Source organism: Podarcis gaigeae (genome assembly GCF_964106915.1).
Source record: "Podarcis gaigeae genome assembly, chromosome: 12".
NCBI lineage: Eukaryota > Metazoa > Chordata > Lepidosauria > Squamata > Lacertidae > Podarcis > Podarcis gaigeae.
In genome coordinates this window covers 47822703-47849027 of record NC_139688.1, presented here as the reverse complement: position 1 = coordinate 47849027, position 26325 = coordinate 47822703, and the positions used below count along the sequence as shown (strand labels likewise).

Sequence of the window (26325 nt, the reverse complement as noted above, 5' to 3'; positions counted from 1 at the left end):
CCATGCAACGGTCATCTCCAGGCTTGACTACTGTAATTTGCTCTACGCGGGGCTGCCCTTGAAGCTGTCCCAGAAACTCCAGCGGGTGCAGAATGCTGCAGCGAGGCTCCTCACGGGGTCTCTGCCATGGGAGCATATTCACCCAGTGCTTTTCAAGCTGCACTGGCTCTCGGTGGAGTACAGGATCAGATTTAAGGTGCTGCTTTTGACCTTTAAAGCCCTTCACGGCCTAGGACCCTCGTACCTACGGGACCGCCTCTCCCGGTATGCCCCACGGAGAGCCTCAAGGTCCATAAATAGCAACACCCTAGTGGTCCCGGGCCCTAAGGAAGTTAGATTGGCTTCAACCAGAGCCAGGGCCTTTTCAACTCTGGCTCCGGTCTGGTGGAACGCTCTGCCTCATGAGACCAGGGCCCTACAGGATCTGATTTCTTTCTGCAGGGCCTGTAAGACAGAGTTGTTCCGCCTGGCCTTTGACTTGGAGCCAATTTGATTCCCTCCCTCTCTTTCTTTTTTCTTTTCCTTCTCCTCCTGCGATGAGGCTACATTTTAATATTTTAATGTTTCAATATTTTAACGTTGTATTTTTAATTTTGTTTTTAAGTTGTAATCATTTAACGTGTTTTTATTATTGCTTGTAAGCCGCTCTGAGCCCGGCCTTGGCTGGGGAGGGCGGGGTATAAATAAAAATTATTATTATTATTAATTATTATTATTATTATTAAATAATAACACCATTCGATAATGAAATGGCAAATGCACAATTTATACTCTATTGCTTCTACTTCTTCATTTCCTTCTACATTTTCATCTCAACCGTGTCAGGCATTGCGCACATCTGTATGTAACTATACCAGCAATATACATGGGAGGAGGGGAGTTGTATAATGAACACCACCACTGCTGCTCTGTGGCACTGATATAGCCCACCACCCAAATCTGCACAAGTACTTGCATAATGTTGCCATACAATTTAACTAAGCCGCTATTCCTGTATCACACAGCCTTAACTGACAGAACAAGTACTGTACATAAGGGGATAGTAAAGATGTGAAGCAGGAGAATAGCTGGCAATACTCGGCTAAAACATATTATGGATGGAGCCAAGCTACTATAACTCTGTGCTATAGTAACTTTCATCCCCGGACAATTTAGCTCCTTTCTCCTTTCCCCACCATGAATCATTGAGTTGGATCCGATCTAATTTAGTTGCATGTACGTCTAATTGAAAACAGTGTGAAAAGTTAGTAATGACTTAACTTTCACTGATTTCAGTTGGAAGCAGGTGAAAGTAGCTTAGTCTGAACTCATTCCTTTTTTTTAAGGACTAGACAGGATGCCAAAACATTTACAGATGAAAAAACTTTTTTTTTAATTGGTTGCTCTTTTAATTGAAGGAATCTAGAGAGTAAAACAGCTTAAGTCTTTCCTACAGCACATATTGCACACTTTCTTAAAGTTTCAGCATGAAGAAGAGATACTAGGCTTAACAGACGTGTTAGGCAATCTCAAGTAGGGACCTTTCCTGAATATCCTGGCTGTTGTAACGTAGAAGGTCTTATCTAGATAATACAAATAATTGCTTAATAAAGTACCTCCTCTACTTAGTTTTTTCCACAAATTTCATTACATATCCATAGTTCCCCTATTGTCATAGAAACATTGACCTTGGCACTGCAGTTTAATAGTGTTCAGAAGGAAGTGTCCAAATTTCTCAAAGTTTACTGTGGGCAATAATAAATACATCAATACTGATTATCTATGGCAGGAATGCCTTCATTCCTATGATAATTCTTGCCAGAAAAAGTTTCAAAAAAAGTTACTTTGGGGGAAAATGGGGTGGGGAGTAGCTTGCTTCTTACAAAAATAGAAGGAAAGCATTTTGTGTTTCCCTAAAAATATCTATGAAATAAAGCAATTTTAAAAGTCTCAAGTTATTCTCACTTATTTTCAGACACAAAATATTTGTAAACTGCAATCCTATACTCGCCTGGGAATAAGCACCATTAAATCAATAGAACTTACTTTTTCAGTAGATATATCTAGGATTCAAACTCAGGCATTTTTTGTCTTTTGTATCAGCAGTTCCTATTTGAACTGCTCCTGATGCAAGAATAGTTGAAATAATTAACTGGCTGTTATTTCAGTGATTTCCATGTCTGACCAATTTTATTTGTAGTGGCATATCTTAAAGCATTCACCCCACACTTCCTTCTACTCTTGCAGTTAGGTGAAATTATTACTACACATCTTGTATCCCTATGATTCATATTCCTCTGTCTATTGCTGTCATATACACCAGCCCTAATAATTTTCATCAGTGTATTTGGCCATCAATGGCAAAATAAAACGCCGGTGCAACTTTTGAGTTTGTTGATTTTAAGCATTCATAGTTTTAGAATTAGGCTAAGGTAGTGTTTGTTGTCCCCCCCTCTTGGTAATATTACACAAAGTTTTGTCAGTATGGGAGGTAGACATGTTGAGTCTTGTTTTTATTCTTCACTTAAAAATTAAAAATTGTGTCTTTAAAAACAAATGCTTTAAGGAAATATTCTGCAGATATGATTCTCATGGCCACTATTACTGGATGGATTTTTACTAAATTATGAAATGGTAAAATGAATTTAGGAAAAGAAACTCCTTGTGAATATGCTGCGGTTTAAAAGTAAGGGTTTCCTTTTACTAATTCCAAAGCTGGCTTCTGCTACATGCATCAGTGGGAAATAGTTTATCTCACTGAAATCAATGCAGCTCACTTCCACATGACACATTTAGGCTTCAAGGACCAATGAAGTTACAAAATGACCTTTACCACAAAGGACCACGATCAAGCAGGTGAATTTCCTCATTAAGGCACAGATTAATGTAAGCAGACTTTTATGAAGACTGCAAACAAGTTAAATAGGCACGTCATCTAGAGTCCTTTTCCTGCCATGTGTAGTATGTGATCAAACAGCAACAAAATCTGTCTAATCACTTTCTTCCTGCATAGAAAGGTTGACTGGAGTAAATATGTCCATGTTAAAATATACTATGATTTTGCAGAATTGAATTTTAATTTCATTCCTTTTGCAGCATTTTTTTTAAAAAAATGAGATGCGGAAGCAGCAACATATAAAAATAGTTATATATATATACGCTTCCAGCATAGGTTTTCTTCTCATTATGAAAATAGCTAGCACATATGTGTGTGTAGAGAGTCTTATTGGGACCACAGTGAAAACAAAGGGTTAAACCTTACCCTCCCCCATTCCATGGTCCTGATCTGTCTTCCTTGCTCTCACCAATACCTACTGGTTAAAGTAAAGAAAACACAATAGGGAACCAAACTATGTAAGAAACATCACATCTTGGTTGGCCCTGAATAAATCAAAAGAAGATGTCCTGTTTCTTAGCCCTTTTTACAATGCGTATCCGGATTACGAACAATTTTGCATCAAATGCAGCATTGCATAGCTTAGGTTGTTTAAATAAACAAAATGGCTTTTGAACAAGCACCTGCAGTCCAGAATCATTAGTGTTCCTATGAAAGTTACGTTCCTTTATATCTACGCTTACATGTAATCGTGGCTTCAGAATTATTGCATGACTCTTATGGGGGCTCCCAACGCATCTTTGATTTTAGTGCTTATGTGTATATAAATAATAGTGTCTCTTAAAAATATAAATTGAAAACATACAGTATATAAATATTACATTCAAGGATCTGGAAAATCACTTCCATCGTAGATCACTGGGCGCTGAACAGATAAGTGGTAAAAGACGTTTTTTGAGATAAACCTGTTGGGAAAAAGCAATAGCCGAAACATTAGCTGAGCCTAAACTGTGTGCATGTGTATGCAGATGAAGAAAATGTATACCTATGAGCATGCTCAAACTTTATGAGGCATCTGGTGAGAGGAAGCACTGCATTTTGGGGAAAACAGCGGGAGGGAGCAGTAGAAAGATACCAGATTGCTTTCTATTATGCTCTGTCAACTAATGCAGATGGAAGATAGGGTGTGCTTGCAAGGACAGTACATACATGTGCTAGGTGTGGAAAGTCAAGTTTAAATTGGGCTCTATTTGTGAAATAAAGAAGAAGGCGGCAGGCTGCCCAATTTGGCCCCTTTGGCAGTTTTTGGCTGGCCACCCCCACCCCGTAGTCCCTCACCTGATGTCATATTATGATGTCATGAGTGCACTCCTGATTGTCCCTTTGCAGTGGGACATGAATTTGGCACTGTTTAAAATCTGGTGCTGAATGCAGGCGCCACTGAGATTGGTTCCACTCAGGAGTGCCGTGATCCAATTCCAGCTGAAAGATGTGGGGATTGCATTCGGCGCTGAATTTGAACCACAGGGGTTCAGAGAGAATAAAGAGCGTGCCTTTTGCATCCCCTTCAGAAACAGAACACACAAAATGCTACAGGAGACAAACGACTGCTCATTCCACTTCATATACTCCAGCCGCACCTACCTAGAAAAAGTGTTGTCAAATATGAGGATGTAGATACCAGTATTTCTGACTTTCACCTGCCCTCTGATGGTTTCCTTATGGGAATTGCACCGGATCATGGGAATAAGAACCTGCAAGAGACACACCGGAACAAAATTTGTCTACAGGAACTTTGCCATGGTCAAATGAATAAAGATCTCTTTAAAGGGCATGGTTTGTATCAATTAAGTTAATAATTAACAGATTATGTGTATATTTTGCAGCAACTTGATGAAGGAAGTCTTTTGAGGCCTTTGAATGGAGGAAACCCCTAACTCTAGATCAGGGGTGTCAAACTCAAATTCATCGGGGGCCGCATCAGCAGTTTGGTCACCCTCAAAGGGCCGGTTGTATCTGTAGGACTATGTAAAGGACATGTAAAGTGGAGGTTTCCTGTGTAGAACGGCCGGCGCCGTTAGAGGGCAGACGTTCTCTGGCTTGTAGGCTGCCGCGCATGTGCTGAAGAGGCGGCTTTCTTGTGTCCAAAAAAAAAGAAAAAGAAAAGCGAGAATAAAAGGTGAAGGCTGGTGGCCGGCGGCGGCTACACGGGCCACATGACGAGGTCTGGCGGGCCGGATTTGGCCCGCGGGCCTTGTGTTTGACACCCGTGCTCTAGATGGTTTATGAAAAAGTTAAAAAGCTTTTTGAAAGTCCACGTACGCTATGCCAGTTGCTTCACCTCTATCTGTTAACACTATCAAAGAACTCCTAACAGGTTCATAAGACCTGTCTCATGCTCCAGCAAAGCGTGTTTTTCTATATACTTGGTTATTTTACATTTAACAATACTTCCCACCAGTTTTCCTGGGACAGAAGTTAAGCTAACCAGCTTGAAACTTCCAGGACTGTGCCCCTCCTCCAGTTCCCATTGTAAAAATTGGTGTTACATTGGCTACGTTTTAGGCATGAAAGCTGATCTGAGGGGCAAGTTACATATTTTTGTTAGAAATTTTGTTAGCAATTTCACATTTGACATCACCCCTATGAAGAAGTTGCCTTACTTTACACTGATCCAGAGGAGCATCTTCTGATTCTTGGTACACCACGCTGAACGATATGCTTTTGGGGTCTGATGAAAATACCCAACTTATTGTAAGGCCACTTTCCTCCACAGTGATGGGAATAACACTGTAAGTATTTGACTTAATGAACAGTTCTCTGTTAGCTTCTCCAAACTTTAGAATTTCCTCTACGGTTAGAGGCAGCCTTAGCCTGAAGAAAACAAACGAACACATGACAGAACTGACTGATGACGCACATGACACATGGGCTCTGAGTGTACATGTCCCTTTTGTACATTCTTTACTGCAGAAACATTTGCGCACTGTGAATCTCAGACTCAAGGCCACTTTTACAATATACAAATCTAAGGGAACCCATTGTGTGTTTCTTTCATGTTTTCTCAGTGAGTCCCACATGATGTGAAAGGAAAACATAATTGTTCTTCATGGTCTCTGTGCAGTTACAAATACTGGGTTGAATTCAAGTTACTCAGAGAAGACCCACTGAAATTAATTGAGGGGATATACAATCCATGGGATCTATACCTCCACAGAGCAGCATTCAGAAACTTGCGAGTCTGTGAGCCCTGCTCCCAAAAAGGGAAACTTTGTGCCTCTGTGCGGTTCAGGTATGGAGCTAAGGCTCTTTTTAAAGATTTTTTTTTTAAAAAAAAAAACACCACATGAGCGACAGCAATAAGGGAACTCCCTTTAGAGTTTCAGATTTTTTCACCTCAGAATAATTTTTTTACCTCATATCCAATTCATCTCTCCGTTGGCTTTTTCTTCAAAAAGAGAAAGAAATAGAAAGGAAAGAGGGGACTCCATGCAGCTAAAATCTCTGACACATATAGGAGCTTTGCTCACCTGCTTCGAGTGAACACCACTGAATTCAATGTGGCTTACGTTTGAGCAGAATGTATAGGACTGCACCGCTGATTTAAAAAAATAATAATTAAAGACTAAACAATGGATTTTGCTTACATCAGTTCTCCTGACTTCAGCAAGCATATCTCTGCATCCTGGGCCATTTGCAAGTCATCGGTCTCATCAAAAGTTGAGGAATTATAGGTGCTGTTTCTGAGGCAAAGGGATAAAGGAGATCATTAAACATTCTTCAAAATGGTACAGAGCAATCTTTAATGTTTATTTAAAATATTTATGCCCGGACTCAAATATGCAGAAGATTACAATAAATATTTTCAAAGCACAAAACCAAGTTGAATTAAAAATGTATCAAATGACAAACCTAAAAAGAAAATGGCAATAGCAGAATGTAGCAACAGCTGAGCCAAGTTGAACCTCTCTAAGGAGGAAATTCCATAGCTCCAAAATATATCCAGCTTTCACAACTCAATTTTATGACTTTCTTAAACTGACCTAGACCCCATCTGGTAGAAAGGATGGCTAGAACTCAACAGTACAATCCTACTATACATGTCTACTGAAAAGTAGGTCCACTGAATCCAGTGTAGTTTATTCCCACATGTATAGGATTACAGCCATAAAGACAGTGGATCAAACCAAAGTATCTTTGTTAGCTAGACTACAGGGCTGACTAGTTTCTTTGGGGAAATCCTAATGAAAGGAAATAAGCAGTAAAACCTCCCTCCCACCCCTCAGAGGGAAGAGAAACTGATTACAGTGGTACCTCAGATTACATACACTTAAGGTTACAGACTTCGCTAACCCAGAAAGAGTGCTTCAGGTTAAGAACTTGCTTCAGGATGAGAACAGAAATTGTGCTCCGGCGGCGCGACAGCAACAGGAGGCCCCATTAGCTAAAGTGGTGCTTCAGGTTAAGAACAGTTTCAGGTTAAGTACGGACCTCTGGACCAAATTAAGTACTTAACCTGAGGTACCACTGTATTTACGGGACAAAGAGCAGTTTATTCATCAGTAATTGCTGCAGTCTGGATCAACAGAATACAATAATGGTCTGAATTTGCAAAAAGGAAGCGTTCAGTTTAAAGGCACAGAAAGCCAGAATCATCTTAATAGGGCTTTGCCTGTCCACACTGGAAAAACTGATGCTGCAATCCACCCTCTCCCCTACACACAGTGTGGAAGCACCCTGATAACATTCACTATAGTAATGCAAACTCCTTAATTAACACTGCATAAAACATACTCTCTGAAATATACTCAGAATCGCAAAGTGATTTCATGCTCTTTATTCAGCTCATAGTGGTGAGGAGGAATGAATGAATGTCCCCTTAAAGTATCTGCTTTATATACATTATTTACACAATGGGCTGCACATGATTGGCTAATTCCGGAATTCTACTGTAAGCCAATCAGGTTGTGGATTCACTTCAATCTGGAGCATGATTGGGTGGTTCCTGCCAACCAATCATACTGCTGCATTGTTCTAGGACCAATCAGACTGCTGCATTCTGAATCCTATTGTTCTAGGACCAATCAGACTGCTGCCTTTTGGATCCTATTGTTCTAGGACCAATCAGACTGCTGCAGTTTGGATCCTATTCGACTCAGTACATAACACTCTCATAGACAAAAAACTATGGAGTCAAGTGCTAAGACTAAATTCTTTTTTTTGCAACACACAGTTGATCTATATTGGCTGTGTAACGAATAGGAAGGAACATGACTTGTTAGTCCCAGGAATACTGTACTCCTTGCATAGGACAACTTGAGTTTTTCTGATATCCCATAAAAGCTTTTTATCGCAAAGAGGCCACAGGAACTTACAGTGTGCTGGTAATTTGTGTTGGTTCTTGTCCACCAGTGTCTGCAGTAATCAAACTATTGTGTTTGGTCACTACTATTTTGAATATTCGTAAGAACGTTTGTGAAATAAATCCATTTCTGGGGGGGGGGGGGGAAACACTGCATAAAACAATCTGCTTCAATATATTTTAACCCATTTGACTTAAAAAGCAGATTAGCTGTAGCATCACTAGATGGCAGTGGATTACTAAGGTGCCTTAGTTTGCACACTGATATTCACACATTTCTTGCTCTTAGATGGCTGGTTGCTCTGAGGCAGTTTATACACTGTGGAACCAATTCTGGCTCCCAACCACATCTCCCTAGTGTGTTCCTGAATGTTTGGGGATGAATATCTCCCCATCATCATTTGTTTGCTGCAGCATCTGCCCTTACAAGGCTGCAGAACCCACACAAAGTAATCTTCATTAAAATCTTTAATAAACTAGGCTTTCCGGTTCGAACGAAAAACAGACGCCCTTCAAGACAGTCAATGTATTGTGTTGCATGGCACTTTATATAGCTGTCAGAACAGCTTCACATAGATTAAATGGTCCATTTACAAATGAAGCCGACACTGCAACCTATTCTACAAACTACAATAAAATGATTTCTTCTAGCCTAATTTTGGCAGGGGGAGACCTCTATGAGCAAACACATACCTGTGGGCATTTTGGGGACTTTAATGACTTCGCTGTGGTCCTAATCTGGATCACACACCCACACCCCGTGCTAGCAATTTCTATAGGAAAAAGCTCCCATCATGAATGGGAGATGATTTTTACATGCCGATTGCCAGCATAGGGGCTATCCAATCTGGATTGGGACCCTCACATGGGATAAAGGGTTAAAGTTTTCTGCCCTCATGCCTGAGCACTGATTTACACCCTTTGGGAAACACTGCTCTATATAGTCTCTGGATGTGCAAAGATTCGGAGAGTACCGTATTTGATATTGAGCATCAGTATTTGCTATCTGTAAAGAATGCAGTAGCAGTCAATGTTTGACAGCTAGCTTGCAGTGCACTCACATTTTTCACATGTAGCTGGCATGTCAGTACATGACAGCTGACATGAGTCAATTTTTGGCAATATTTCCCTCTGTCTGCCTTAATCAGATAATCTGCATGATGTACTCATACTGTGCTTGATGCTGACAGATCTTTGGGGAATGAGCACTAGTAAGGCAGGGACGCGGGTGGCGCTGTGGTCTAAACCACTGAGCCTCTTGGGCTTGCTAATCGGAAAGACGGCGGTTCGAATCCCCATGACAGGATGAACTCCCGTTGTTCTGTCCCAGCTCCTGCCAACCTAGCAATTCGAAAGCATGCCAGTGCAAGTAGATAAATAGGTACGGCTGCAATGGAAAGGTAAACGGCGTTTCCGTGCACTCTGGTTTCTGTCATGGAGTTCCATTGTGCCAGTAGCAGTTTAGTCCTGCTGGCCACATGACCCAGAAAGCTGCCTGCGGACAAACGCCGGCTCCCTTGGCCTGAAAGCGAAATGAGCGCCGCAACCCCATAGTTGCCTTTGACTGGACTTCACCGTTCAGGGGTCCTTTACCTTTTTTTTTTTTTTTACTAGTAAGGCTTTCAAGGTATCTGAACACTTTTTAGTCATTTTGCAAGTTTCAAATGTCAAGACTTAAACAATTTAGAAGAACAGATAACAATCATCTTAGTCTGTGGGTTTTTTTGTGGCTTTTACATTTAAAAAGCCAGCTGTGTCAAAGGAAACAGATCAAATGTGATATGTTTCACTGCAGAAAAGTAGGTCAGCACTATGGTTTATCTTAGGCCTAATCCTGCTTGAGGTAGCAAACCTTTGTCTGGGCTGTATAACTTTAGAGTTCAAATAGCTTGGAATAACTGAACGCTGCTCCATACAAAAATATGTTTTATGCATTTCTTTATCATGTCTTTAATACACAGGCAACTCCCAATTTATGTGGGGGTTATGTTCCGAGGGGGGACGCGGGTGGCGCTGTGGGTAAAAGCCTCAGCGCCTAGGGCTTGCCGATCGAAAGGTCGGCGGTTCGAATCCCCGCGGCGGGGTGCGCTCCCGTTGCTCGGTCCCAGCGCCTGCCAACCTAGCAGTTCGAAAGCACCCCCAGGTGCAAGTAGATAAATAGGGACCGCTTTCTAGCGGGAAGGTAAACAGTGTTTCCGTGTGCAGCTCTGGCTCGCCAGAGCAGCGATGTCACGCTGGCCATGTGACCCGGAAGTGTCTTCGGACAGCGCTGGCCCCTGGCCTCTTGAGTGAGATGGGCGCACAACCCCAGAGTCTGGCAAGACTGGCCCGTACGGGCAGGGGTACCTTTACCTTTACCTATGTTCCGAGGTACTGCATGTGTGAGGGAAATCACATATATTTGAAAAACCATTGGAAAAGCCTGCAAACACCCTATAAATATCTGGAAACCCCTGAAAACCCCTTTAAAAAACAGCAGCAGTTACCAGATGCCAAACTCCACATACCCTCCCACATTTCTCCGATAAATAGGGAAATCCTATTCCATAATCTTCAAGATAATAATTCTATTATTAATATCCTGCTCATCTGACTGGGTTGCCCCAGTCACTCTGGGTGGCTTCCAACATATATAAAAACATTAAAAAAACATTTTTTAAAAAACTTCCCTATTCAGGGCTGCTTTCAGATGCCTTCTAAAGGTTACATATCTCCTTGGCTCAGGAGTCGCATAACTCCATACCCTCCAACATGAAAATAGGGACCCCCTAAGTAAAAGCGGGGCATTCCGGAATCAAATCAGAAACCAGAACAGCTTCTGTAAATCCAGGACCGTCCCTGGAAAATAGGGGCACTTGGGGGGGGGTCTGCTCCACCCTCTAAACCTCCTTGCTCAAACATCAACTCTCCATAGGCCTCAATGGTCAGTGCAAGGGCTGGGATTGCACTTGCAAAGGTTCATGGGAATTTGTTTTCCCAAATTTTTTTTTTTGCCCTTTCTGGGCTCTACTAGGGCCATTTTTGCAATTTTTAAATTCACTCTCAGGTTCGGCGCAACCAGGCATCAATTGGACGTGCGTAAATGGGGAGTTGTGGGACGCGGGTGGCACTGTGGGTTAAACCACAGAGCCTAGGACTTGCCGATCAGAAGGTCGGCAGTTCGAATCCCCGCGACGGGGTGAGCTCCCATTGCTCGGTCCCAGCTTCTGCCAACCTAGCAATTCGAAAGTATGTCAAAGTGCAAGTAGATAAATAGGTACTGCTCTGGCGGGAAGGTAAACGGCATTTCCGTGCGTTGCTCTGGTTCGCCAGAAGCAGCTTAGTCATGCTGGCCACATGACCCAGAAGCTGTACGCCGGCTCCCTCGGCCAATAAAGCGAGATGAGCGCCGCAACTGGACCTAATGGTCAGGGGTCCCTTTACCTTTAAATGGGGAGTTGCCTCTACTGCTTTTTCCATCAGAAAGGATCAAATAAGACTGCACTGCTAGCCATTATACTACAACAGCTCTTGTACTGCATGGACAAAGATGACTGGGTAGTGTAAGCAAGCAGCCTTGCCCCTAAAATAAGGAGAAGACAAAATCAACAGGGACAAAAGTGATTTTAACAACTTGCGCCAGGCTGATCTCAGCGCCTTTTGAGCAGAAAGATGGTTCTTCAGGAGCAAATGCCTCAACGAATGCTTCAAGAGGTAGCTGAAAGTCTTTTAAAGCCTGATCCAGTCATTTTGAGGAGCAGGACACACTGGAATCCTTTTCAAAAGACCAATGAAAACATAACCAGCAATACATTAACTTGTGCCAAAACAAATCCCTAAAACACGGCAGCATTTTGAAAGCAAGCTACATGCAGTTATATTTTTGGGATGTCTGGAGAGTCATAAACACATCGTAGATTATTATTATTTAGATCAAAGCAGGGTGGAGGATCCCTAAAGGGCCAGGGAACGAATGGTAAGTTGTGTGGGACAGGGTGTTCAACCAATGTTATTTTCCCAATCTTAACCCCACCCATCTCAAACAAAACCTGCTTTTTGTTCTGCTGAGAAAAACCTGCGGGACAAACAGTAACCCTGCCAGGTGGAGATTTAAACAGGAAAACCTGCATGGGAATAAAGCATTAAACATTTCAATTTTCCCGTGGTGCTTTCCCAACTCTGTTCAGGTCCTCTCACAGGCTTTGATCTTATAAATACAACCACCACCGCCCCACAAAAAACCCATTCATAAGCAAGTCCACAGGATAGCTTGTTCATCCAAGTGCATCATTTAGTTCAGTTTTCCATTCCATCGAAAAGGATGTGATAAGTTATCTCTCTTCTCAGTCTCTATATCTATCATGTACAGCTACAGTTTTCCTACAATATATATTGTTTCAGCCACATATGTACCATAAACATCTTTTTCTACTGAGAAGTGGTATGGACTGTAAATCCTTGGAATAAAAAAATAGTAAGTACATTACAAGGAGCTTGCCTCAGCTCCTACATGCTATCATCATAAAAAAAATCATAACACAATGACTGCCTCTTTCATGCGTTCATGAATGAATGCAGTTTACAGGCGGATAGCTCTTCTGAAAGGGCCTTACACGCTTGTAACCTGAATGCTAAATGGCATGGCTGTAATCTCTACTGAATGGAGAGAGAATTAAAGGTAAAGGGACCCCTGACCATTAGGTCCAGTCATGACCGACTCTGGGGTTGCGGCGCTCATCTCGCTTTATTGGCCGAGGGATCCGGCGTACAGCTTCTGGGTCATGTGGCCAGCATGACTAAGCCGCTTCTGGCAAACCAGAGCAGCACGCGGAAATGTCGTTTACCTTACCTATTTATCTACTTGCACTTTGACGTGCTTTTGAACTGCTAGGTGGGCAGGAGCAGGGACCCAGCAACGGGAACTCACCCCGCCGCGGGGATTCGAACCACCGACCTCCTGATCGGCAAGTCCTAGGCTCTGTGGTTTAACCCACAGCGCCACCCGCGTCCCTTTATTCATTCAGCTGTACCTTTATTCATTTATTTATTTATATGAGAATACCTTGGCAGCGTACATTAAAATATGATGAACCGCAAAAAATAAAATAAAAATCAAAATTCAAATAAACTAATCAGTAGCTGGGCTCACACTTCAGGAAAAGCCAGTGTGAGGAAGTTCTAAGCAAGCATTGAAAAGCAGGGCTCCGCGTGCTTCGGGCTGCAGGCTGTTGCCCCAAGCCTCGTGCACCCGGTGGGACCTCCTGCCGGGCGCGCAAGGCTTGCAGACGCTCGCCCGAAGCACGGGGAGCTCTCCAGAGGGCTCTGCGTGCTTCGGGCGGCAGGCTGTTGCCCCAAGCCTCGCGCGCCCGGCGGGACCTCCTGCCGGGTGCGCAAGGCTTGCAGACGCTCGCCCGAAGCACGGGGAGCTCTTCGGAGGGCTCCGCGTGCTTCGGGCAGCAGGCTGCTGCCCCAAGCCTCGCGCACCTGGCGGGACCTCCCGCCAGGCACGCAAGGCTTATGGACACTCGCCGGGGCTGCAGGCTGCTGCCCGCAAGCCTTGTGAGCCCGCGGAAACTCCCGCTGGGCTTCCAAGGTTTGCGGATAGCTTCCTGAAGCCTGGAGAGCGAGAGGGGTCGGTGCGCACCGACCCCTCTAGCTCTCCAAGCTTCAGCGAAAGCCTGCATTCGCCCCATAGGATGCACACAGATTTCCCATTCATTTTTGGAGGGGAAAAAGTGCGTCCTATGGGGCGAAAAATACAGTAATTTTATTGTTATGGTTCTCTATTTTGTTTGGTATTCTATTGCATTATTTTTAATATGTTTGTGCAGAGTTTCTTTCTGAATACAGCTCACTGACTGCAATAAAGAGACTGAGGGATGCAGCCACCTCAGGCAGGTGATTTTGGGTGTCATGAAAGGGCAGCAGATGCTTAGTTATTTATTATTTTATTTTTACTGCCAGGCAGGGGACAAAATAATTGTGGGATTTTTATTTTGCCTCAGGTGCCAAAGTAACATCAACTGACCATGCACTGGTCAGCCCCGGTTGCACATATTTTGGGATATAGATCTACATATTAGCTTTATTTCCACCCCTAGCCTAGCAGCATAGGCAATGCTCTCTCTTCTACACTGCTTTGTGGTTTTGTCTGATGTATAAAAGGAAGAAATCGCTGAAAGGAAACTCCAGAGGCAGCAGCTCTAATAAATACGCATAACCACCACTACCTCGAGCTGACCTCTGAATTTGAGTCTCATCTGTTGCACCGACTGCTGCAAGGTATGTAGTTATCTGCTCTTGCCTCAGACGGAAACCTATCCCATCTTTGTAAACATTAGGTTGTGGCGGGGCCCAGTTGGTTCCTCTAGTAAGCCCCTTGAAAGCTAACTTAAGTAGCTTTCAAGTTAGAAACAGGTTAATTTTCTTCACCAAGAGGTTTTGCTGTAAAAAAATGTTTATCTTATATACTTAAACAGAGTCAGGTTTAGACAATGGGGAACTTGCACAATCTTCTGGGGCATATATTATTATTCGAGTTTTCCCACCTACCAGAGATAGGCACAAACAAATCCAGATGTTGTTGGTACATTCACTGTCATTGTTTTCAGCCTGCAAATGATATGTAACTGATTACATTTCCACCTCCTTGGCATCTGCTGGAAATCCTGCTTGTAGGTTTCCCACAGGCATGTTGCTGGCCACTGTGAGAACAGGATGCTGGAATAGATGGGCCATTGGCCTGATCCAGCAGGCTCTTCTTACATTTCCTTTGCATTGAAATGAATGGGGTGGAATAATGTAATGGCTTTGTGTAAATTATATAAGTTATGTCCTTTTGCCACAATGAACAGCGAGACAAATAATGTTGTTTTTGGCAAATGACGAACTGCAGCAAAAGGGAAACAGCGTGGCATGCAGCAAATACAGAGTGGAATGGAAAATGATGCGTTCTTACTTTTTGGACAGTAGATAGTCTGACCTATTAGATAGATTCCTATTAGCCATGTGACACAATAAGGAAGAACCATGACTACACAAAACAACACAAAATTGCCACTGTTTCCCCAAAACCCCCACAAAATTCTTTCCGTGGGATTGTTTGGCTCTGCTCCATTAGATTGCTGGTTTTACTCTTTTAATATGAACATTCTTTTCTGTTGATGAGTCATATTCTAGCTCGATTTGGGAAATGTTGTTTCTTTCAGGGTCCAGGTCAACTTCATTATCGTGAAGACACAGCTTGTGAAGTACACCCGGATTGTGAAGTACGGCTCTTTAACTCCTTTCACTCAATACTGACATGGGATTGATGGCTGCAGCTGCCTTTTCATGAGTATACTTTCTGGTATTATTTAGTCACCGATAACTTTGTGGTTTTGCTATTACTAGCGTTTGAAAAGCCGTTTGAAAAGCACTGTGCTATGAAAGAAATGAAACGCTAAAGCCTAGCCTTGCAATGAGATCCTATCTCTGGTAATTTATTGCCTGTCATCTATACCATCAACGTCAAGAAAGTGACACACAAGTAAAGAGAAGCTAACATTGAAATGTATTCGTTTATCATTAACTCGCTGGTATCCCAAATACCAACAAATACAAATTAGAATAATTATCTGGGGCACTGTGTCATGGACTGGTTGGATGAAAAGGAATGGCGGGAGGAACCAGTTGGGGAAACCGCCCCTCCCAAGGGAAGACTCAGATCCTGGGGATTGGTGGTGGGGCCACAATGACTGGTCAGAGGGAGAAGACTGGGAGGAGGTGGTGCCAGAAGCTGAAGAGCTAACAGGGCTTAGTGAGCTGGGAGAGTCTGTGACAGAGAGGAGTCCAGAATCAAAGGCAGAAGCTGAAGCAGAGAAGGAGGGAGGCCAAGAGGGAGAGATGAGTTGGGCTGCTGAAGAGCCTTTCTTGCTGCGACAAGCTGTCCTCCTTACTGGAGTCCCAGAACCAGATGAGGCAAGAAAAGGGCAGAGAAATTGGCACAGGCTCTGACTGCTTGATTGCTTGGGGGGAAACCCTGAAGAGGAGGGAACTTATACAGCTGTGAGGAGGTAGGGACTTTTCATCTCGGCAACAGATCCATGGGGCAAGACCTTCCAGGGATGAGCTGCTGTTCTCATCAGGCCTGAGACTCCGCCAAGTTTGTTCAGATCATGTCCTTGCTAATAAAGAGTTAGCTCCAACTTGCATAGTGTGATTTACTGCCAGCTTGTTCCTGACACACTACCAGTTAAATCAGGAACGTGGAACCTGTGGCCTTCCAGGTGTTGATGGACTTTAACTCTCATCAGCCCCAGCCAGTGGTCAAGGGATAATGGGAGTTGCAGTCCAGCCATGTCTAGAAGACCACGGAATGCCTGTTCCTGAATTAAATAGTTCCATTCAAATGGTGGGGATGGCCAGTTTACTTATTGACTTGCCACTCCTGCTTGGCAGGAGGGGATTCTGGCAACCCAGTTCCAAACTCCCTTGTGATACTGAGCCTGTGTGGCATCATATGGAGAACAGTAGCTAGAGTAAGATGTTGGGGAGTCAAAGAAAGAACAGCTAAAAGTGCCGGGACGATTGTGATAAAATGAAGGGGAAGAGGCAAAGACTCCATGCAACTTAAGTGGCTTACGGCTTGACTCAATTAATTTTTTTTATTTATTCCATTTAGAGCCTGCCTCTCCTCCAAGGAACTCAAGGTGGCATATGTTGTTTCCCCCCTTTGAATTTTATCTTCACAACCCTGTGAGTTAGGTAAGGCTGAGAGATACGGAGTGGTCCAAGAACACCAGTGAGCTTTGGGGCTGAGTGGGGATTTGAACCCAAGTAATGTACCTTGGTCCAGTCCAAAAACTTGATCCCCAGTAAATTAAGCATGCTGCCCCAAGAATTTTATTATCAGTGCAGTGTATGTTCTGCAATTTTGCACCAGTACTGTGCAAGATCATAATATGGAATCATGTGCAGAATTCAGCATCCTAAGAACCTCTGCATGTTTTTTTTTTTTTTTTAATGATGCATGAAAGTAGATTAAAAGGATACTGGGAAATGGGATGCATGGCTGAGAGTTCCAGCCCACAAAAGGCAGAATTTCTGTTTCTTACATATCAGTGATATCTCCCTGAGGCTGCTGGCAGTACATTTTGAAAAATAAGCAGTATGTACAAATGTGCACACTTTATACAGTCTTGCTTGGATGTGGGTTTCATTGGTGTATAATTATGGCTGGGTCTTAAAAGGTTTTTAGTGCAGAATGATGTTCAATAATCCCTGCCCACCTGTCAAAATCCTTTGTGTAACTTTGCAAGTTTGCCTCCTGCTCTCTCTGTAAACTCCTAATCTCAGAGGTTTAAAAGGGGAGTGTGGGGAGGCTGGCAAAGGCTTTAAGATAGCCCCTGTGCTCCTGTTTCAGACTGAAATGGCAGTGTGGGGACTGCCATAAAGCCATTTGCAAAAGTGCTCTTTGAAACAGACCCTTTCACCTTTAAATGAGAAGAGTGGCAGCTGCTTCAAACAGTGCTTTTGCAAAACACTTTAAAGCAGCTTTGCAAAAGTATTGTTCGAAGCAGCTCACATTTCTGTGTTGGTGATAGCAGGGTGGGTGGGTGAGACCACAATACCACTGATGCCACAACCTGCCTGCTCAAATAAAAAGAATGAGTTGCTTCAAACAGCATTTTTGCAAAAGGCTTTGATCCCTGCTCATCAATGATGTCCACAGACCAGAGGTTTCCCACTCCTGGTTTACATGATCACTTTTCTTGGGATGGAAGATATTTTTTAAAAACCTCCTACCTTGTCAGGTCTTGCAGCCTTCTTAAAGTAATTTAAAATTTTGAATTTAGCCCTTGAACAAGCATATTACAAAATAGAGGTTTAAAGCAGCTCAGGGGCTGCTACCTCAAGATAACCAGAGTGTGGAAAACAAGCTGTCTATCTGAATCTTACTGTTGTTGCTAATGACGGTTTTCAATAAACTGTGCACAATGCTTAATACAGTGGTACCTTGGTTCTCAAACACCTTGTTACTCAAACAACTAGGAACCCAAACACTGCAAACCTGGAAGTGTTCCAGTTTCCAAACTTTTTTTGGAAGCCAAATGTGCTCTGTTTTGAGTGTTACGCTTCCGATTTGAGTACCACATTTTCATTTTGAGTGTTAGGTTGAGGTCTGTCTGTTCTTGCTATTTATTTTGTGTTTTTGCAACTCTCTTTTTTGTTTTTGTGACTGTGTGGAACCCAGTTCAGCTATTGTTTGATGATTGATTGATTGTGTGTGTGACTGCAGTTTATTGCTTTCACTTTAAGGATCCATGGTCTCGTTAGATAGTAAAATTGATTTTAAATTGTTGTTTTAAGGGTTGTTTTTAAAAGTCTGGAACAGATTAATCCATTTTGCATTACTTTCTATGGGAAAGCGTGCCTTGGTTTTGGAACGCTTTGGTTTTGGAACAGACTTTCAGAATGGATTAAGTTTGAGAACCAAAGTACCACTGTACAAACACTTCCAAGAGTCAGAAACTCAGCCCAAGCAAAACTGGCTTGAATCTACCAATCTACATCTTATGTCTCAAAAGTTAGCTTACGTGGGCTTCCTCCCCACTCAGTGATAGATAAGGCAAACACAACCGTAGATGGGGGTATATGCAGTACATAATCAAGGCTTATATCGTGTCCCTTGTCAATGATTCTGTGGTTTCATCACAGAGCAAGTGAAATTTAAGAGTTTTGCAGCAATGTAGAGAGACATTACAATCCACCTACTGAGACAATTTTGAAATGTGTATGTTTTACAGGTATTTGAGAAAGCAGGCTACATGGCTACCGATGATGATTATTTTGCTGAATACCCCAACACCACATTTCAGAACGATGAAAGCGCACACAAGACGTTTACAGCGTTTAGCAGTGTCTTCCTGGTCTGCATGTATTCCTCTGCCTGTATCTTTGGAGTCTCAGGGAACACTTTGGTTCTTATCATTTTTATCTTCTATGAAAAAGTAAAGGTGTTGACGGATGTATTTCTGGTGAGCTTGGCTGTAGCTGATTTGTGCTTTCTTTGCACCTTGCCATTCTGGGCTTATTCTGCTGCTAAGGAGTGGATCTTTTACACTTTGCCGTGTCAAATCATCCGAGGCCTCTACACCTTGAATCTGTACGGTTCCATGCTAACCCTCACCTGCTTAACCATTGACAGGTATTTTGCTATCGTCCAAGCCACCAAAGCACACATCAGCCAAGCCAAAAGAATAGTCTGGGGTAAAACGGTTTGCATTTTGGTTTGGGTGCTTTCATTGCTATTTGCTTTGCCACAGTTTTTATTTAGCACGCAGAAGGAGTATAGCAAAAAGGTATGCATTGCAGACTACCCTTCAAATTCTTTGCAGATGCTCACCGAAGCAATTCAAATGACTCTTGGATACTTCTGCCCTATGCTGGTCATGGTTCTTTGCTACTCAATCATCACAAAAACTTTACTCTACGCGAAGGGCTTCCGCAAGCAGAAATCCTTAAAAATAATATTTGCCATTGTTGTGGTGTTCATTTTTACACAGACGCCCTATAACATCTTGAAACTCATTCGTGCTGCGGACCAGAGTGTCATGATGGACAACGGATTCCGGTTTGAATATGCTTTGATCGTAACGGAAGCCATTGCTTATTTCCACAGTTGCCTCAACCCTGTTCTCTATTTCTTTATCGGTTTGAAGTTTAGGAGGAACTTGGTAAAAATCCTTAAAAAGCTTGGATGTGCTAAACATGAACAAACCAGGAAGCCATGCCAAACTACGGATGATGATTGCTCAAAATCCTGCACCGCCACACAGAACGCAGAGGAAACATGCATGTATCCATTGTAAGAGCATCTCTTTTGTTGAGCTTCAGTTTTAGTCACCCTGGGCATTTGTGCGAGCAAAAGCAACAGGCAGAATCTCCTCAACATAGCTAACCTGTTTGTAAAGTTGGTCAAAGCTTTCCTAGAAGCAAACTTTGCAGAATCTCATTGCCACCCTGATTCTTATGCTAGAGGCATCTTATGAGAAAAGACTCAATTGTGTTACATTTCATACAATCCTTAAAAATGTTCCAACATACCTACACTCAATCCCACAGATAATGTATGTTTGTATGCTTGTATATTCGCAATATGTGTGTATTAATGCTGAATCATTTTAATAATAAAAACTCCCCCCCCCCCAAAAGAAGAAAAGACTCGGTTGCATTAAGGTATGCAGCAGCTATGGAAGAAATGCTGAATGGGAGTTTAGGTTGTCACTTAGCATTTACCATTATTTTAAGGTTGTGCCAGTGGGAAGCTGCCCCCTCTGCTTGCCAGGAAGAACATACTGGCAAGGAGATGGCCATCTCGTCCCTGGTAAAGGCTTCATTTAGTCTGCCCTCACTGTCTCTCCCCCCCCCCCCCCGCCTTTTGCATCATGCTTATCTGATTGTGAGCCAGTGGGCCGGGACTATTTTTTAACCTCTTCACAGCGCTTAGAAAACATTGGGTAGTTTATGAACGTTAAATCATGATAGTTTGCAATTCAAAGCTGGTCATGAAAGCAGTTTGAAAAAGCATGAATGGCGGACACACTTTTTAGGTGCTTGGCATGCAAGAACTTGCAAACCATGCTTTTACTTGCTTTGGCTCACCATATGAATCTTTTTTATAGAAATAAATAAAGACAGATGTTCATGGAGAACAAAAAACATACACAGTGTTTGTATCTCTTGTCTTTTCTTGTGTCAAGGAGTTCCACAGCTCAGCTTTCTCAAACTAAGAACACACACTTGCTCTGGAGGTACTGTGACACAACCCCCTCTCCCCCAATTTTAGGCACAACTTGCTCATCCAGAGACTTTAAGTGTAGAAGGCCATTTATACTGTATTTCCCCTTCCCCACTCCCCACAGAACTCTGAAAGTATTTTTACCCATCCCCTGCAATTTCTTCTTCCATTCCCCTTCCACAATTCACCTGTACCTTACCCCACCCTCCTCTCCAACTAACTTCTTTCAACCTTCCTCCCAGGTCCTTTTCCATTCACCTCTTTCTCCTAAAATAGCTTTTCTCTCTAATCCCCTTCCTTTCTATGCCCAGTTAATCATCACCACCTCAGAATATTAGGCTATAATCTCTCTTCCTAATCTCCTTCAGCACCTTCTCTGGCCCTTTCCCCTCAGAGCAGAGAGGCCTCTCGCCCTCCCACAAACTCCTCTGTTTCTGGGGAACCTTGACGAAGTCTAGAAGGAGTTGCTAGGGTTGGCATCAATCTAACCAAAAGGCTACAGCATAGCTATGGGGGCGGGAAGGACAGCCAACTCATGAGGCAGCAAGCAGGAAAGTGGCTTGAGGCCCACTGGTATCAACGACTTGGATGATGGACTCAAGGGCATCCTGATCAAATCTGCAGATGACCCCAAACTGGGAGGGGTGGCTAACACCCCAGAGGACAGGATCACACTTCAAAACGACCTTGACAGATTAGAGAACTGGGCCAAAACAAACAAGATGAATTTTAACAGGGAGAAATGTAAAGTATTGCACTTGGGCAAAAAAAATGAGAGGCACAAATACAAGATGGATGACACCTGGCTTGAGAGCAGTACATGTGAAAAGGATCTAGGAGTCTTGGTTGACCACAAACTTGACATGAGCCAACAGTGTGACGCGGCAGCTAAAAAAGCCAATGCAATTCTGGGCTGCATCAATAGGAGTATAGCATCTAGATCAAGGGAAGTAATAGTGCCACTGTATTCTGCTCTGGTCAGACCTCACCTGGAGTACTGTGTCCAGTTCTGGGCACCACAGTTCAAGAAGGACACTGACAAACTGGAACGTGTCCAGAGGAGGGCAACCAAAATGGTCAAAGGCCTGGAAACAATACCTTATGAGGAACGGCTAAGGGAGCTGGGCATGTTTAGCCTGGAGAAGAGGAGGTTAAGGGGTGATATGATAGCCATGTTCAAATATATAAGAGGATGTCCCATAGAGGAGGGAGAAAGGTTGTTTTCTGCTGCTCCAGAGAAGCGGACACAGAGCAATGGTTCCAAACTACAAGAAAGAAGATTCCACCTAAACATTAGGAAGAACCTCCTGACAGTAAGAGCTGTTCGATAGTGGAATTTGCTGCCAAGGAGTGTGGTGGAGTCTCCTTCTTTGGAGGTCTTTAAGCAGAGGCTTGACAACCATATGTCAGGAGTGCTCTGATGGTGTTTCCTGCTTGGCAGGGGGTTGGACTCGATGGCCCTTGTGGTCTCTTCCAACTCTATGATTCTATGATTCTATGGTAGTCCCCCGGTCTACTGTTTTGAGGAACAATGAATTAAAGGGAGGAAAACTTCATGTCCCCTTCTTCCCCCACAGCTCTTTGAACTCCACCAAACACTGGGAGGCATCTCCTAGCCTTCCAGAGGTTTTTTTTCCCCAGGGGCCTCAAGTAGTTGTGGGGAAGGGAAGCTTACCTTCAGTGAACTTAACTTAGAATACAAGCCATAATACAGTAGACACACTAATTTTGCCTCCAGCCATCAGTCTGAGATTTGCCCTTCTTTTGGTTTCTCTGCCCAGTTTTCCTTTTTTGCTTTTGTTTTACTCACAAAACTCTCTCTTTTTTAACTTTATTCCAAAACCGAAAAAGAATTACAAACATCAAATTCAAAATCCAAATTCGTTTTGTAACATAAGCCTATTACATATTTGACTAGATTAAAATATACCTAATTGCTATAGACTTCCCTTTGCTATATATAAATGCAATGCAACTAGAAATATTAGAAATTTTTATAAATTCCCCCATACCCCCACTCCCCTTCACTCATTTGTGATCTCAATATTTTTTTTAACTTCTTCCATCTTGTTGTGTTGTTGTAGCTTAATAATTATTCAATTGATTCTTTTATTAGTTCCTTGCTTACCCCTGCACGTTTTATACATTATCTATTAATGTTCCAGTTCTGGAACCATATTTTTTCATGTATTCCTTCACTCCATCCCACTCTTTAATTATTCTCTGTTTTGAATGGCCTCCAATGATTGCCATCAATTTTACCATTTCCACAAATTCACAGAGCTTGCTTTGCCATTCTAATCATGATGGTATGTCATTAGATATTAGGCCTAACAGAAAAGCCTTTGACTTTTTGATAAACGAAATCTTAAATAGTTTTTTCAGTTCCTCATATACCTCGTTCCATTTTTTTTTTACAATTTTACATCCCCCACCATGTATGATAAAAGGTTGTTTTACTCACAAAACTCATTAAGTCAGCAGTTTTGCCACTGGCATGAAAACTTTGCTCTTTTGGTGTGAGCAAGCAAAAAAGGGAAGGGAAGTTTGTGTGAGGCAGACACTTTGGGCAGGAAATGTGCGCCGACAAATGAAACGGCGAACCTGAATCCTTGCCACTCTTAACCAGAAGTGTCTGTGGCATTCTCATGCAAGCTTCCTGTCTGACATTCAGCAGGCTGCTTCACATTGTGGAAACGAACAAACACTGCAATGCTGGGCACTTTGATACAGTTCTGATAATGAGCAAGGCAGGCAGGAATTATTAACAGTGTTTACAGCAGGGACTATGACTCCCATCATCCATGACCACTAGCCATGCTGGCAGAGCTGATGGTTCATAGGATTATAAACCCTGAAGGAATCAATGAGCCATACTAGTTCATACTTCTGTGGGCTACACGTTTAATTTTCCTTACGTAGGGTGAAACTAGACGTTACCTTGGCAGAAGGAATGGGACTTGATTACACATGCCAATTCCTGCCTCCGAATGCTACCCCCCCCAGCCACCCCCACAAGCCTCCCCACCCCTTGATGAGCTCTGGTCTAGTTTATAAGCCTGACTGTGGGGAGGAAAACCTTTAAAACTGGGATTGCTAACCTTGACCGGGCCCATGGGCATATTTGCAAACTGTGGACACTGCTGTGGACACCAAAGGCACACTCCTCATTACCAGTGGTTAGACTTGAACAAGTGTCTTTTCACTTTCTTCCAAACAAAATTGGCTGGGTGATCTTCCTCAAGAGTGCAGCTGGGGAGGCAAGAGTTAACCTTCCTTCCCCAGCTACACTCTCCCATGGACAACGGAGGGCTCTTTACCAGTGGCATGGCATGGGCAGTGCCACAGGGGCAGTTACTGGGGGGTGTAAAACTCTTAGGGGCACAAAATTTTAAAGAAAAAAAATAGTACAGTGGTACCTCAGGTCACATATGCTTCAGGTTACATACGCTTCAGGTTACAGACTCCGCTAACCCAGAAATAGTGCTTCAGGCTAAGAACTTTGCTTCAGGATGAGAACAGAAATCATGCTCCGGCGGCGCAGCAGCAGCAGGAGGCCCCATTAGCTAAAGTGGTGCTTCAGGTTAAGAACAGTTTCAGGTTAAGAACAGACCTCCGGAATGAATTAAGTACTTAACCTGAGGTACCACTGTAGTAGTAATAATAAATAAAAAACAGTGCACCCTCCGCCTCACACAGAAAATCTCCCCATGTTCGCATGGGTAGACTGAGGAGAGCATTTGGGTGATGGCTGATTGCTATGGCGCCCTCTGCATGGGTTGAGCTATTGCCCCTTCATTCCAGCCTATTGGATGAGCGGTGCCAAGGATACTTGCATTGGGCACCAGAAATCCATGCTGCGCCACTGCCCTTTACAAGCCTAATCTACTTTGGAACAGATCGTGTGTGTGTGTGTGTGTGTGTGTGTGTGTACACATGTGTATAAATTATGTTTACTCACAGATCGGTTATACCATGGTCCAAAGATTCTTCTTCAGTTTGGCTTTCATTGTGAACCGAGTTGTCTTCCTTTATCTGGCCCACTTCCTCGTCGGTGATTATATCAAACACGGCATCATCTGTGGGTTTAGAGGCTTCATTTGTAACTGTACCACAACAAAGGACACAAAACAAGAAAGTGTTATTATGCTGCATATAAAGTAAGACAATGTAATTTCTCAGTGTCAGTGTTCATTATAGACTTATGGGACTTGAAGAAGAAGAAGAAGAAGAAGAAGGAGGAGGAGGAGGAGGAGGAGGAGGAGGAGGAGAAGAGGAGTAGTAGTTTGGATTTGATATCCCGCTTTATCACTACCCTAAAGGTAAAGGCAAAGGTACCCCTGCCCGTACGGGCCAGTCTTGCCAGACTCTGGGGTTGTGCGCCCATCTCATTCAAGAGGCCAGGGGCCAGCGCTGTCCGGAGACACTTCCGGGTCACGTGGCCAGCGTGACATCGCTGCTCTGGCGAGCCAGAGCTGCACACGGAAACGCCGTTTACCTTCCCGCTGGTAAGCGGTCCCTATTTATCTACTTGCACCCGGAGGTGCTTTCGAACTGCTAGGTTGGCAGGCGCTGGGACCGAGCAGCGGGAGCGCACCCCACCGCAGGGATTCGAACCGCCGACCTTTCGATCGGCAAGTCCTAGGCGCTGAGGCTTTAACCCACAGCGCCACCTGCGTCCCGTTATCACTACCCTAGGGAATCTCAAAGCAGCTAACATTCTCCTTTCCCTTCCTCCCCCACAACAAACACTCTGTGAGGTGAGTGAGGCTGAGAGACTTCAGAGAAGTGTGACTGGCCCAAAGTCACCCAGCAGCTGCATGTGGAGGAGCGGGGAAGCGAACCCAGTTCCCCAGATTACGAGTCTATCGCTCTTAACCACTACACCACACTGGCTCTCTGGACATCAGGCGCTGCCATCTGTACCAAAGCAGACACAACGATAGAATATGAGCTGAAGTCCACAGCAGATTCTCTTCCAAGAAATGTAATCCCATTTATACACAGGAAGGACTCACCCATAACTCTATGGACCAGGGACAATGGTGAGGCTAGCGGGCTTGATGGTGGTTCTTCTTGGCTTGCGTTTGATCCAGAATCAACTGGGATGGCACTTGCCTTTTTAAAGCAAGCCCGGCAACAGCGCTCCTTCTTGCCAGTATGCTCTGACATGGCATAGTTGTTGCAGCAGTAGTAGCAGAAAATGCGCCCACACATTCTAAAAATAATGGAATTTTAAAAGAGAAAAGAAAAGAGTTCTTCATGTCAAAATGAAGGCATTTAAGGGATACAATATCCAACATGCAGAAAGCGACATTCTTCATAATATTGCCAATCTGGATTCCCTTTGAAGTCAATGGAAGAACACTGGGTTTTATCCAACATTGA

General features: G+C 43.4%; 2 protein-coding genes across 7 annotated transcripts in view; one reads left to right on the top strand and one right to left on the bottom strand.

Annotated features, from left to right (window-relative positions):
* Window positions 1–3088: 3088 nt before the first annotated feature.
* Window positions 3089–26325, bottom strand: part of FYCO1 (FYVE and coiled-coil domain autophagy adaptor 1) — a 57899-nt gene continuing 34662 nt past the window's right edge. For 2 of the 3 annotated variants that reach the window (XM_083705539.1, XM_083705540.1), the window contains 6 exons: window positions 25956–26155; window positions 24899–25043; window positions 6463–6558; window positions 5479–5689; window positions 4460–4569; window positions 3089–3780 (listed from right to left, as the gene is read on the bottom strand). In XM_083705539.1, the coding sequence (XP_083561665.1) occupies window positions 3699–3780; window positions 4460–4569; window positions 5479–5689; window positions 6463–6558; window positions 24899–25043; window positions 25956–26155 (844 nt within the window). In that variant the 3' untranslated portion in view covers window positions 3089–3698. The remainder of the gene's footprint in view (window positions 3781–4459; window positions 4570–5478; window positions 5690–6462; window positions 6559–24898; window positions 25044–25955; window positions 26156–26325) is intronic. The other variant, XM_083705541.1, reaches the window with a different exon arrangement.
* On the top strand, window positions 14019–20339 carry CXCR6 (C-X-C motif chemokine receptor 6). 4 transcript variants are annotated; one of them, XM_083706029.1, is made up of 4 exons: window positions 14023–14438; window positions 15365–15424; window positions 16819–16901; window positions 18944–20339. In XM_083706029.1, exon 4 carries the CDS (start codon window positions 18965–18967, stop codon window positions 20006–20008), a length of 1044 nt encoding a protein of 347 aa, XP_083562155.1. In that variant the 5' UTR covers window positions 14023–14438; window positions 15365–15424; window positions 16819–16901; window positions 18944–18964; the 3' UTR covers window positions 20009–20339. The 4 variants fall into 4 exon arrangements, with proteins under 4 accessions (XP_083562157.1, XP_083562155.1, XP_083562156.1 ...); XM_083706030.1 differs by having other exon boundaries at window positions 15365–15504; XM_083706031.1 differs by lacking the exon at window positions 16819–16901 and having other exon boundaries at window positions 14019–14438.

Coding starts and splice junctions, on each gene's coding strand:
- CXCR6 (XM_083706028.1), top strand. CDS start 15,320: ATGAGTCATATTCTAGCTCGATTTGGGAAATGTTGTTTCTTTCAGGGT. Junction 15,425..18,943: donor AAGTACACCCGGATTGTGAA/GTACGGCTCTTT, acceptor TATGTTTTACAG/GTATTTGAGAAAGCAGGCTA.